General features: G+C 34.6%; 1 protein-coding gene across 1 annotated transcript in view; it reads right to left on the bottom strand.

Annotated features, from left to right (window-relative positions):
• The window catches only part of NCKAP5 (NCK associated protein 5), a 926355-nt gene that overhangs the window by 135502 nt on the left and 778318 nt on the right, over positions 1-12535 (bottom strand). Inside the window, exons 10-11 of the mRNA XM_044669911.1 lie at positions 8153-8254; positions 733-921 (exon numbers count right to left, since the gene is read on the bottom strand). Of these exons, the coding sequence (XP_044525846.1) occupies positions 733-921; positions 8153-8254 (291 nt within the window). The remainder of the gene's footprint in view (positions 1-732; positions 922-8152; positions 8255-12535) is intronic.

Below are 12535 nucleotides of genomic sequence, written 5' to 3'. Positions count from 1 at the left end.
GTCTGACCATTGGAGAAAATAGTGGATGAACATCTCCCTTGTTCCAAATATCTGACATTCATTAATTTAGCCTAAATTTGAATTTGTTTTTTAAAAAATTACCCAAGTCCCCAAACAGACATTTTTAGTCCTCTTTCCCCACTAAAAATGTTATCTAGCTATTTCATTCTTATCTTATACTTGAACAATTTATTTTTTTAAGCTAAGTGCAGGACTTTGCATTTATCCATTTAAAATCCATATTACTAGAATCTGTCCATTATTATATTTTGGTTAGATCTTTTTGGATATGGATTCTATTAACTATTAAATGACAGAGGTGAGATTCACACCTAATTTCCAGGGCTTGATGCCAAATGCATTGGTTTTAAAAGTACTAATAGTGAAGCTCAAACTAAAGTAAGGTGGATAGAGACCAACCAGCCATGGGTATTACAACGTTTACCACTTTAGGATAAAGAATAAGTCTATCTCTCTCAGTCTATTTTTAAATCAATTAATCAATAAGACTTTATTAAATGCCAGTTAAATGCTAAGCATTTTCCTAGGTTCTGAGAAATAAAGTACAATCTACACTCAGTTAACATATATTTCCTATTTTGGGGTAGTTAGAGATGAAAACTCTTTTTTAATCCATGACTGATCCATCCATACCCTTATCAACTCCATCAAACTGGGGACATTTCCAAGGCATTGTTATGTAGCTGCTTTGCCTTGCAATACTGGACTTACCCTTTTACTGAGTGTCTTCCCATCATTCCAAGTGTAGGAGGAACCACTGGAGTATTCACTACATGTACTAGACAAAGAGAGTTCACTACTGCTGCAGCTGTTCCGGGGACACAGCCGTCCAGAGCTGGTCATATTCAATGCAGGGCATTTTGGGGTAGGGACTCCAGATTTTGCATTCAGCTGGCATTCCTATAAACAGGAATAAACAATGAATAAATTTGAGAATTAGATTTATTTAGGATAGGCAATGTAGGCTGGCTCTGTTCCAGTCTACAGGCATTAATTGATTGATTCCTGTGGATTTCCAAATCCACAAGCAAGAGACATGTAGTTATAGCTTTTCCTCATTTCTAATATTAGTTGGGGAAATGCAGTGATCTTAAAACATAAATATAGCATCTTATAATAAAGCAGCTTTCCATTATATTAGTTTAACAGCATGGTGTACTAGGGAAAATGATGGTATGGAGTATTGGCCCCATCATTAGCCAGCTTTGTGGTCTTCTCTGGACCCTTAGTTTTCCTCCTTGGTCTGGACTTAATAATCAAATCAATACTAGCATTGTTCTTGGAAAGAGTAAAGAGTATGTTAGTTGGCTGCCCTATTGATCAACTCTTCATGTACAACATTTTCCAACCATTACTCTTCTCATTTATATGCGTGTGTGAATATATATGTATATATATACATATAGATAGATACATACATACATACATATCCCCTCCTCATTAAAAAGTTATCTCCTTGAGGAACTCTTTCATTTCTAAAATTGTAATTCTAGCATATGCCACAATTTTAGCACATAATGTTTAAAAAATGAATGAATGAATGTAAAAGCACTTAAGAGAATGCACATGGGACTTCCCAATGTCCTAATGTAGTATTATGCAACAAGATCATTATATCTTTATCTATATGTGTGTATATACATACCTATATGCTTGAGGTTACAATATATTGCTCATGTGATCAATCACGGACTTCACATCTGGAACTCTTTATCTACCTGTCTTTACCTCCTGCCTTCTTCAAGTCTCAGCTCAAATCCCAACTTCTACAAGAAACCCTCTCTGTCCTCTTTAATTCTACTGCCTTCCTTCTGTTGATTCATCCCCATTTAATCTTGTATATATTTTTCTTCTCCTCAGTTGTTTGCATGCTATCTTCTTCACTGGATTGTAAGTTTCTTGAGGGAAGGGACTATCTTTTTGCATCTCCAGTCCTTAGCCCAGTGCCTGGTATATAGTGGGCACTTAATAAATGCTTGTTTTTCTGGAAAACAAGGGTATGTCCTTCAGTTGGGGAATGGCTGAACAAATTGTGGTATATGCTGGTGATGGAATACTATTGTGCTCAAAGGAATAATAAACTGGAGGAATTCCATGTGAACTGGAATGACCTCCAGGAATTGATGCAGAGTGAAAGGAGCAGAGCCAGAAGAACATTGTACACAGAGACAGATACACTTTGGTAAAATAGAATGTAATGGACTTCTGTACTAGCAGCAATGCAATGACCCAAGTCAATTCTGAGGGATTTATGGTAAAGAACGCTACCCACTTTCAGAGGAAGAACTACAGGAGAGGAAACACAGAAGAAAAACAACTGCTTGAACACTTGGGTTGATGAGGACATGATTGGAGATGTACACTCGAAACGACCACACCAATGGAACTATCAATAATATGTAAACAAGTTTTGATTGATGAAGCATGTTAAAATCAGTGGAAATGTGCATTGGCTATGGGAGGTTTAAGGGGAGGTGAAGGGGAAAGTAAAAACATGAATCATGTAACCATGGAAAATTTTTCTAAAAAAATAAATTTTTTTTAAATCTAATAAAATCTAATAAAATAAAATAAAATAAATGCTTGCTTTTGAGCTGATGGTAAAATTTTTCTTAATTCTGATCCAGAATTCTAGATCCCAAATGCCAAAGCTGTTTGAATAATATTGCATCTGTATTAGGTACAGGCTATGGGAAAATGCCACAAATAAAGTTGTAAAAAGTCCAAGTACATCTTGACAACTGCATTATAGTCCTCTAATGTAACAGATGAGGCCCCCATGAGCTGGACAAGGTAAATTAATTTAGTTTCCCAATCACAATGTCCACTGAGAATGGAATCTCTCCATTACCTTCTAATTCCAGTTCCTATCTAGTATAAAGCTTTGTCTAAGAAACTCTTTGATGTAGAATAATCCATCTTTGTGACACCTGTAGACAGCCAAAACCTCTTGCTTATGCAATTTATTGACACTTTATGGGTGCCTTTAGTACTTGAGCAGTTATCACTCTTCTCCAAATGCAATTCCAGCTGACTGGGAGTGAATGCCAACTTTGGGGAAGAAAATAATGAAGACCAAAAAGTACTTTTGCTAAAATATTAAACCTTTGTATAAGTAAATATACAAGATGGGTTTAATTTGCTTTCTAACCAATGCCCATATGCTTAATAATATTAGATCTTCTCCAACATTAGGCATATGGATTGCTACTGATATTTCTTCCTTGCCACATAACTGCTTTTTAAAATGATCTAAGATTCCAAGGAGCCTCACTAGCATATTGTGGAGCTTTTCTTCCCCCTGAAATTTGGTCTTGAATTTCATTAAAAGTAAAAACTCATCTTCAGATCCAGCTTTAAGCAATATTTATTGATTTTTTAGCTTTTGCTTATTGCCTGATGTAGCTTAGTTGAGGAGGATGCTTTCGTGTGTATGTCTCAATAGAAGACAACAGACCTGTGATTATAGGAAACATAAGCAGCTGGTATGGCTGCCAGGCAGATTCACCGGCTGCTTAAATCCTGATGATGCCTCATGACAAATTTTAAGAAATATTACATTGAGCTGCACTTCTACTTGCGGCTTTTCCATTTTCTCTTATTTCTTGTCACCCCACATTTTATTACTTTACTGTTTGAGTGAAAAAACACAGGGGTGGTTATTAACAGCTTCATCTGCTCTGACAACTCAGGTGCATTTGTATTGGAGAAGCTATGGAGGAGGTGCTTCCTATCCTGCTACCAGTATGCATCTGAGAACTACACAGACCTAAATATGACAAATAGATTTGTAGCCACCTTACACGTGTAGAGATTAGTCCTTTTATTTATTTCTGATTTATAGTTTGCCTTCTTCCCAAAGATCTGAATAGGCTTAGAGATTAAAGCACAGATCAAGAAAAGACAATAAAGGAGAGAAGAACAGAGAAGCAGAAGGAGGAGATAATTTTGGGAGCCCAAATTGGGAATATTATAAAACTTGGGCAAAGAACTGGCTTGTCAGTTTGGGTTCCTGGACAGAGGCGACTTTGAAAGTAAATGTCTTCGTATCCAGCAATCACCTTACAAAGAGATAAAGGACCATTCCTACATCAACCCTTTATGAGAAGAAAGGAAAGGATAATTTGCTGCTGTCATTTGTAACTCTGCCTTGGAATTATAATCTATTCAGGTGCATGAAGCCTTCTTCCCCAGTCATACAAGTATCTTCTTAGTCCCTTGAATATACTTCACATTTATATGCAATTATACCTTTATTGATTTGTGGTTGTTCAGTCATTTTTCTCTCCTGAATGACTCTTCATGAGCTCATTTTGTTTTCTTTCAAAGATACTGAAGTGGTTTGACCTTTCCTTCTCCAGCTTATTTTACAGGTGAGGAAACTGAGGCAAACAGGACTAAGTGACTTGCTCAGGATAAGCCAGTTAGGAAATGTCTGAGGCCAGAGTTGAACTCATAAAGAGAGGTCTTTCTGACTTCAGGCCAGTTACTCTATCTATTGTACCACCTACCTGTACTAAATTTGTTAATGGCTGGTTCCTTTTTTTAAAAAAAAACATTTATTAATATTTATTTTTTAGAAAAGTTAACATGGTTACATGATTCATGCTCTTATTTTCCCCTTCACCCCCTGACCTCCACCCCCCATAGCCGATGTGCATTTCCACTGGTTTTAACATGTGTCATTGATCAAGACCTATTTCCAAATTATTGATAGTTGCATTGGTGTGGTCATTTCAGGTCTACATCCCCAATCATGTCCTCATCAACCCATGTGTTCAAGCAGTTGTTTTTCTTCTGTTTCCTCTCCTATAGTTCTTCCTCTGAATGTGGGTAGCGTTCTTTTCCATAAGTCCCTCAGAATGGCTGGTTCCTTTTTCTGGAATCTTTTGGCCTACTTTTCTTCTCTATTCTCATCCAAAGCTTATTCATCTCTCAATTTCTAAATAAAATTCCATTTCCTCTTTCCTATGAAGCTTTCCCTGACCATCTTATCTGAAAGTGGATTCTCTTTCTCTTCTGGAATCAAAAGATATAAAGTGGTAAGGGACCTATGCAATCCTATATTTTGTGCAGATCATTTAGAATTTGGAATTTATAGCATGATACAGAATTGGCTGTGTGAAGCCATAGGTAGAGTTAGCTTCAAAGCCAGGAATATCTGGGTTCAAGTTCTGGAGGTTGTATGATTCTGGATGGATCACTTAATTTCCCAGTGTTATACAAAACTCTTCAAGACTAAAAGGTGCAAAGAAGATAGGATCTGAATTAGTAGAGAGAACCCATCTGGGAGTTCCCTATTTCAATGAAGACAGAGGCCCAGTCTCTATATTTTTGGTATTGCTAGTGAGCCTTTCGTGTGCATGTGGCTTGTCCCATTAACCAAACTGTAGTCCCTTTAGGACAGAGATCATGCCTTAAATTTCTTTATATCACTTTAGTATCTAAAATAGAGCCAACCACTCTAAAGTATGGTAATAATATAGATCCAAGGCTGAAAAAGACCCTAGAGATCATATAGTCTAATATCCTCTTCCTACAAATGAGGAAACTGAGGCTAAGATAAATGACTTTCCCACAGTTACACAGGAAGTAAGTGTTACAGTTAGGTTTGAATTCAGGTCCTCTAACTAGAAATACATTGTTGTTCCCCCTACTCCTCATTGCACTATAGATAGTAGACTATTATTGAATATTTGCTGATTATAGACTGAAACACTGGGACCCAATATAATGCTTACAAACCACCACTCTCAAAGAATATGATGATAGCCTTCTGTAATAAGTTTTCTTTATCGGTGTCATTTTTTCTCTATAAGTAATTGTGATGTTAAAGATTTAAGTGCAGTAGCAGGAATAAATAAAGAATAGTGTCAGTTGAAAGAAAATTGGTTGCCAAAGAAATTTTCCTAAGGTTCATGTATGACCATGTTACTACCCTACTCTATAAACTTCACTGGTACTTAATCAGCTGTAGTTTCAAATAAAAAAAAACACTTATATTTGTCTTTGCAGCCCTTCACAATGTGACTTCAACCTCATTTGGCAAGTTTTACATATTATATTACTCTCCCCCTGGTACTTGACAGTCCAATCACACTGGCTTTCATGCTGATTCTCCGTCTTTCCTTTTGGTATTTTTGCACTGGTTGTCACCTGAACCTAGGATGCACTCCCTTCCTCCCACCCCCTTGAGAATTCTATTTTCTTCAACCTTATGAGATGCCTTTTCTGATCCAACAAGCTGTTGATGCCATCTCCCTCAGATACCTAATATCTGTATGACCTCAGTTTAATCACAATTTCTCTGAGCTTCAGTTTTCTTGTTCTTTTAATTAATTAACATTTCTGTGTTTGTTACTTGAAATTCTTCTTCCTTCCCCTCTCCTTCTAGAAAAGGCACCTTTCTAATTTATTATATTATTATTATTACATTATATAGTATCATATTATAATCATTATAAAAGGTACCATGGTATAAACTTATTTATTTATATATTCTTTCCCCTAAAGAATGTAAGCTTTTCAAGGGCAGATACTGGTTCATTTCTGCCTACCCAACACCTGGCCACACGGCAGATCCATAGTACATTAATAAATGCTTATTCATTGATTGTTTGGAAAGCTCACCTGTCTTGGAAGGGGATGATATGAGTTAGAATCCTAATTCTGATATGTACCAATAGGGTGATTCTGGCAAATGATTTAACATTTAAGTGACTGAGAGCCCTATAAATGGCTATAAATATACAGAGCTAACAATAGGCAATATAAATAAAATAGTGTGCAATATATGGACCATGGGGTTATTTTGAGGCAACTCAAAAAATATAATTTCACTGTTTTTTAGAAATTACAACATAAGCACTATGTAAATGTGAATTTTAATTATCCTACCATTATGCTTATGTCATTATTAATTCATATGAATTAGATGAGGTATTATAAAATAGTGGAATTCAGCCATTAGACCACATTCGGCTGTGTAGTCCATCCACTCTGATTTGGTATGGATGACTAGATGGTTGGACAAATAGCTATGGCTGTGGTTGGCATTCCCTTAATCTTCCTTCCCTACCTCCTTGTCACATTCCTTTAATGGTCTCTAAGATGTCTATTGAAGTCCTGGCATTTTATGATATATATATATATGCATATATATATATAAATTTTTCTTCTTAAAAATATAAAACAAAACAATATAACATCTCCAGCTTATTTTAATTATGTTTTGTTAATTTAGAAAATATATACTTTAGTTTTACACTAAATGTAGAATTTTCTCATCCTTTATTTTTATACTACCTCCTTGAACTATTCATGCACTTAAAAATCTCACTGTGTGAATTATAATACAGGAGCAGCATTTCAGTTAAACAGAGAATGGCAGCCAAGAATTTCTTGGATGAAATCTGAGCAGTTAAATAATCTGGCCTTAAAGTCATATTATAGATTGAAAGCTATTAGTGTTTTTATGAACGTGTAAAATTATAGCATTCTACTAAAATTTAATTCCAATTTAACTTAAATGTATTTACCTTTGATGTAGGATATCACATTTTGACCGACAAAATTATACAGTAAAATAAAGGACAAGTTAGCTATAAGTATTCAACTGTCAGTTTTTATGTCTTTATATTTCTTTCAATTTTTTATGTAGCTTTTGTTTTTAAGTTACCTTATTTTACATAAATAAGCATTAATAGCCATTCTGGTTAAAGTTTTGCCAAATAAGCATAAACTAAACCTATGTTTAAAAAATGCAGAGCTTATGAATTTTTAAAAGTTCATACATAATATATCATAAAAGTAGGATGAATAATATGGTACGTAGGCTTTAATAAAAAGCTCCTTGACCATTTCTCAGAGACTTTGAGATGTAATCAATACCCCAAAAGGTATCTTGGGGACATAGCAAAGATTTATGCTTTTTTTTGCCCAGAGTGACACTTTCTGCTTACTATATCAAACAGGGACATGATATTGAATTTCAAGGAACAGAAGAAAGGAAAGTATTTTTATCTGCCTTACAACCCTTCAAGGATAAGTTTAATAGTACACCTGTGACATCATTCTTGATAGAAAGAAAAGTGTTAGAAATAAGTGATTAGAAAGCAATAGGGAAACTCACATGAATGTCAACATCCGTTCGTGATTGCATCAAACTTTGGTTTCTCTCTACCTCTGAATGTAAATCCCCTGACGAAAGGTCCAAGATGCGTGAGTGAAGTTTCTAAGGAATGATAAAGAAAAACCAGAGAAGCAGAGTGAGTAATGCTGGTTTGTTTCACAATTTCATAGGACTACAAAACTGTGGAAGGAGAAGGAGATTGTTTGATTAAACTGCATGTGTTAAAAGATCACAGAATCTTAAGTCAGAGGGGAACTTAGAGATTAAGTAGCCCAACCTTTACATGAAGCTAGAATCTTCTAATTGGAAAGAAAGCTTGCTGCAGATGCATGAAAATACTTTTAATAATAAAATAACCAGTGAAAATCCACTCTAATGAATCCCATTTATGAGAGTCTGGCCACTTTTGCACATGATATGCTGGAAAATTAATACTAAGGAAAATGTAAATATTGGGAGACGTTTATTTAAGGATTCTGGTGGACCATAATGAAAGGCATTAAAATGAATGTTTCATATTAACATTTAAACATTCTCCACCCCTGCCCCATCACTTTAACCTTGTTGTGTTCAACATTGGTTAGAACTTGAGCAAAATGATTATAAAAGTGACCCTATTTCTAAACAGCATTGATCTTGTGAAATCTTCCCTTGGACACTTTTTAACTCAAAGTCATTAATGTCATCTGTTAGGAACAATTAATGTGAATAGAAAATAATTGCATCAGGGAGCTGGGGACTCAGAGGATTTTGTGCATTAATATTCACATGCTGTTCGATTACATACTCAATTCTTTACTTCAGTTTTGCTTGGGAGGACTGCTAAACCACTGCCATTTCCCCATATTAATCTGTATACTAATTACTAGGGCTTTCTGCACACATTAAATTTGATCTGTTTAATTGCAAATACAATAAACCTCATGATGTATGCCTAACTTCTTCTAAGCTGATGACTTAAAGAAAAAGGAGAAATTATATTTACTGTCTGGTTTGTCCTGGACATACTACGTCTGTGACTTAAGACATCACCAATCTATCAAATTAACACACACTCTCATACTCACTCTCTCTCTCTCTCTCTCTCTCTCTCTCTCTCTCTTTCTTTGTCCCTCTTCCTTGTTCCCTCTCTCATAAATACATCTTCTATAAGATTTTCCTTTTCTTCACTCAGATGGCTGACCTATAAATTGGCTTTGATCCAGATTATTTAATACACTTAAACACTAATTAATTTTAGGGTGAATTCAGAGATCAAAGGCTATATGAAAGATCAAAATGTATCTGCTTTTTACTCAGCAGTTTTATCAGTTATTACCACAGCCTGCCAAAAATTATGGCAAAGAGTGAGTATCTTTTTCTGCTCCCATTTTGGTTTTGGTATGGTGTTGACTAATAAAATGCCCTGCAATGATTATAATAACAGTCATTTTAAAGTGCTTTATGATTTACAAAGTACTTTACATGACTTTTTAATTTGATCCTCACAATGATCCTGACATACCTGGGTAGTGCAAGTATAGTTATCTAAATGTGTAGACAAGGAAACTAAGGCTCAGAAAAGTAAGGTGTCTTCTAATCTTATTTTATTTTATATTTTTTTCCAGATTATGTGTAGATACAATTTTAATAATTATTTTCTGACATTTTTGATGACCCATGTTCTTTTCCCTTCCCTTCCCCAAGAAGGCAAGTAATATGATATAGGTTGTATATGTACTATTATTATACAATATATATTTATTTCCACCTTCATCAGGTTGTGAAAGAAAACACATATCACAAAGAGTATTAGAGAAAAATTCAAAAGGAAAAATTTAATCTGGATTCAAACTCTTGTCAGTTTCTTCTTCAGCAGTGGATAGCTTTTTTTCATCATGAGTTTCTTGGAGTTGTCTTGGTTCCTTGCATTATTGATAATGGTTAAGTTGTTCACAGTTGATCATCTTACATCTTTGCTCTTACATTTTGCAGCTGTTCTCCTGGTTCTACTCACTTCACTTTGCATCACTTCATAGAAATCTTTCCAGATTTTTTTGAGATAGTTCTGTTTGTCATTTCTTAGAGAACAATAGTATTCCATTACAATCATATAACACAAGACACAACTTGTGAAGCTGGTGTCTTCTAATTTAATAATCAATCCCCAAAAGCATTAAGCATCTATGATGGGTAGTGCATTGCACTAGTCACTAAGTATAAAATGACAGAAACAATTCTATGCTCTTGAGGAGCTCATATTTTACTAATTCCATACAACGTAGAAACATATAAGTACGTGATAATTTAAAAAGTATGGAAAGAGTATTAAAAACTAAGAGATCAGGAAAGTTTTCCCACATGAGGTCACATGTAGACTAAGTCTTGTAGGAATTTATGAATTTTTAGAAGAGGTGAAGATAAGGTTACATAGATACGTATCTGAACCCAGGTTGCAAACAAGTTTTATTAACTCCAAATCTATGACTCCAACTATATCACACTTCCTAAAAGCGTCAATAAATTAATCAGTCAACAAATATTTTCACAGTAATCATTGTCTTAAAAACACTATAAACAGAGAGGTCTCCTATTCTTTTCTGAATCTAAATGAAGAACTCAACCCCTATTTTGTTTTCTTTCATATTGTAACATTCAGTTTACCATTCCTGCTAATTGAGTTCTTTAAGAAAATTGGGGGCAGGTAGGTACCCACCGATTAGAGTACTGGGGCTAGAGTTAGGAATACGTAAGTTTAAAATCTGGTCTCAGACATTTACTAGCTGTGTGACCCTGGGTAAATCATTTAATTTCTGACTTAGTTTCCTCAACTGTAAAATGGGGATAATAATGGCACCTTCCTCACAGTTATTGTGAAAATAAAAAGAGATGGCAAATTTAAAGTGCCCAGCATGTACCAAGTCTTAGCTTCTTCTGGTCTTTCCCTTTCCTGAAACTATTTTCATAATTCCTTTCCATCTTTTTGTACTGTTCTCAGTTCTAAAGAATTTAGAATTTAGTGTTTCTAAAGAAACACTAAAATTAGAGAATTGTGAATATCTTTCTATAGGAGTTAAACATGGGCTAATAACTGAAGAGTTATATCCCTTCATGTTAATAAATCTAACTTCCCTTGTGTTCTAAACTATAATATTATTCCATTATAATATTGGTTTGTTTTATCTCTCCTTTAATCCAATTCAACTTCCTGCTTAATAGTATATAATCAAATCCAATTCAATATAAAGTAAATTTAAATAAAACCTAAGAAACTAAAAAAACAACCACCAAAACCAAAGCTATTAGATAAATGTAACTGAGTTTGAAGAGGAGAATTAACAATTCACCCAGAAGACAAGAAGATCAGAGTTCAAGATCTACCTATCATACATATTGGCTTTATGACCCTAGGCAAATCACTAGACCTCTCAGTGTCCCTAGGCAACTCTGGACTATTAATTGCAGAAAGTATCTGATCTTTACTGGTAAAGCATGTTCTTCCCTGGGATTTCTCTATATTTATCCATGCAAAGGAAATTCATGGATATTTAGCACAAATAACCATTTGAAAATTAAAAAAAATATTAGTATAGCTCAAAGATGTGAGGATGATTGTCAACTGTACAATACTTGATGATTTTTCCTGTTATTGCTTCAATAAAGAAATCTATAATACTTCAACAAAATGGATCTTTATGCTAATTTACTTGGACTATAAACACTTTTAGAAATGGAAAGTCTTCATGAGCTGGAACCTGATCTGGGTTTAAATACCAGCTTTTTAACTTATTTGACATATGACCTTGGGCAAGTAATTTTACTTATTCAGACCTTTGTACACACACACACATTTATTTTCTTTTATAGAAAAATATGCAAATATGCCTTGTAATTGAAGATTCTAAAAGGTTCTAGTATCAAAAATACAAACTTTGACAAGATCTGCCATGGGTTCAATGATAAACGATATATCACTCATCAGGCAACCAGAATATCTAAGTTCAGAAAAGTTAATTCCCAGAAGGTTAACTTAAGAATTGTGAATTTTTTTGTCCACAGCAACTCATAGCTGGTATTTGGTCAGTGTATAAGACTTTAGAGATTCATTTGCTTTCCATTGGTCTAGGAAGGGCTTGAGGTGGCCTTCCTATGATTCTAAAGTCATGGAAAATATTAAGATAAGCAGAAGTTTGGGGGGCTAGAAAATATCTACCAGCTCCCTAAATGTCCTGTGCTAACTTCTTTAACCACAAAGTGACTTTTTTTGTTATAATTACAATGATTATATTTTGTTTGGTCAGCTTGTGGAGATGGAGATAGTGAAGGATGACTTAATGTCACATTCTTCCTTCTCCTTCTCCTCCTTCTCCTTCTCCTTCTCCTTCTCCTTCTCCTTCTCCTTCT

This window comes from Gracilinanus agilis, chromosome 3 (genome assembly GCF_016433145.1).
Source record: "Gracilinanus agilis isolate LMUSP501 chromosome 3, AgileGrace, whole genome shotgun sequence".
NCBI lineage: Eukaryota > Metazoa > Chordata > Mammalia > Didelphimorphia > Didelphidae > Gracilinanus > Gracilinanus agilis.
Note: the sequence above shows the minus strand (reverse complement) of the source record. Positions and strands in the feature narration are given on the sequence as shown.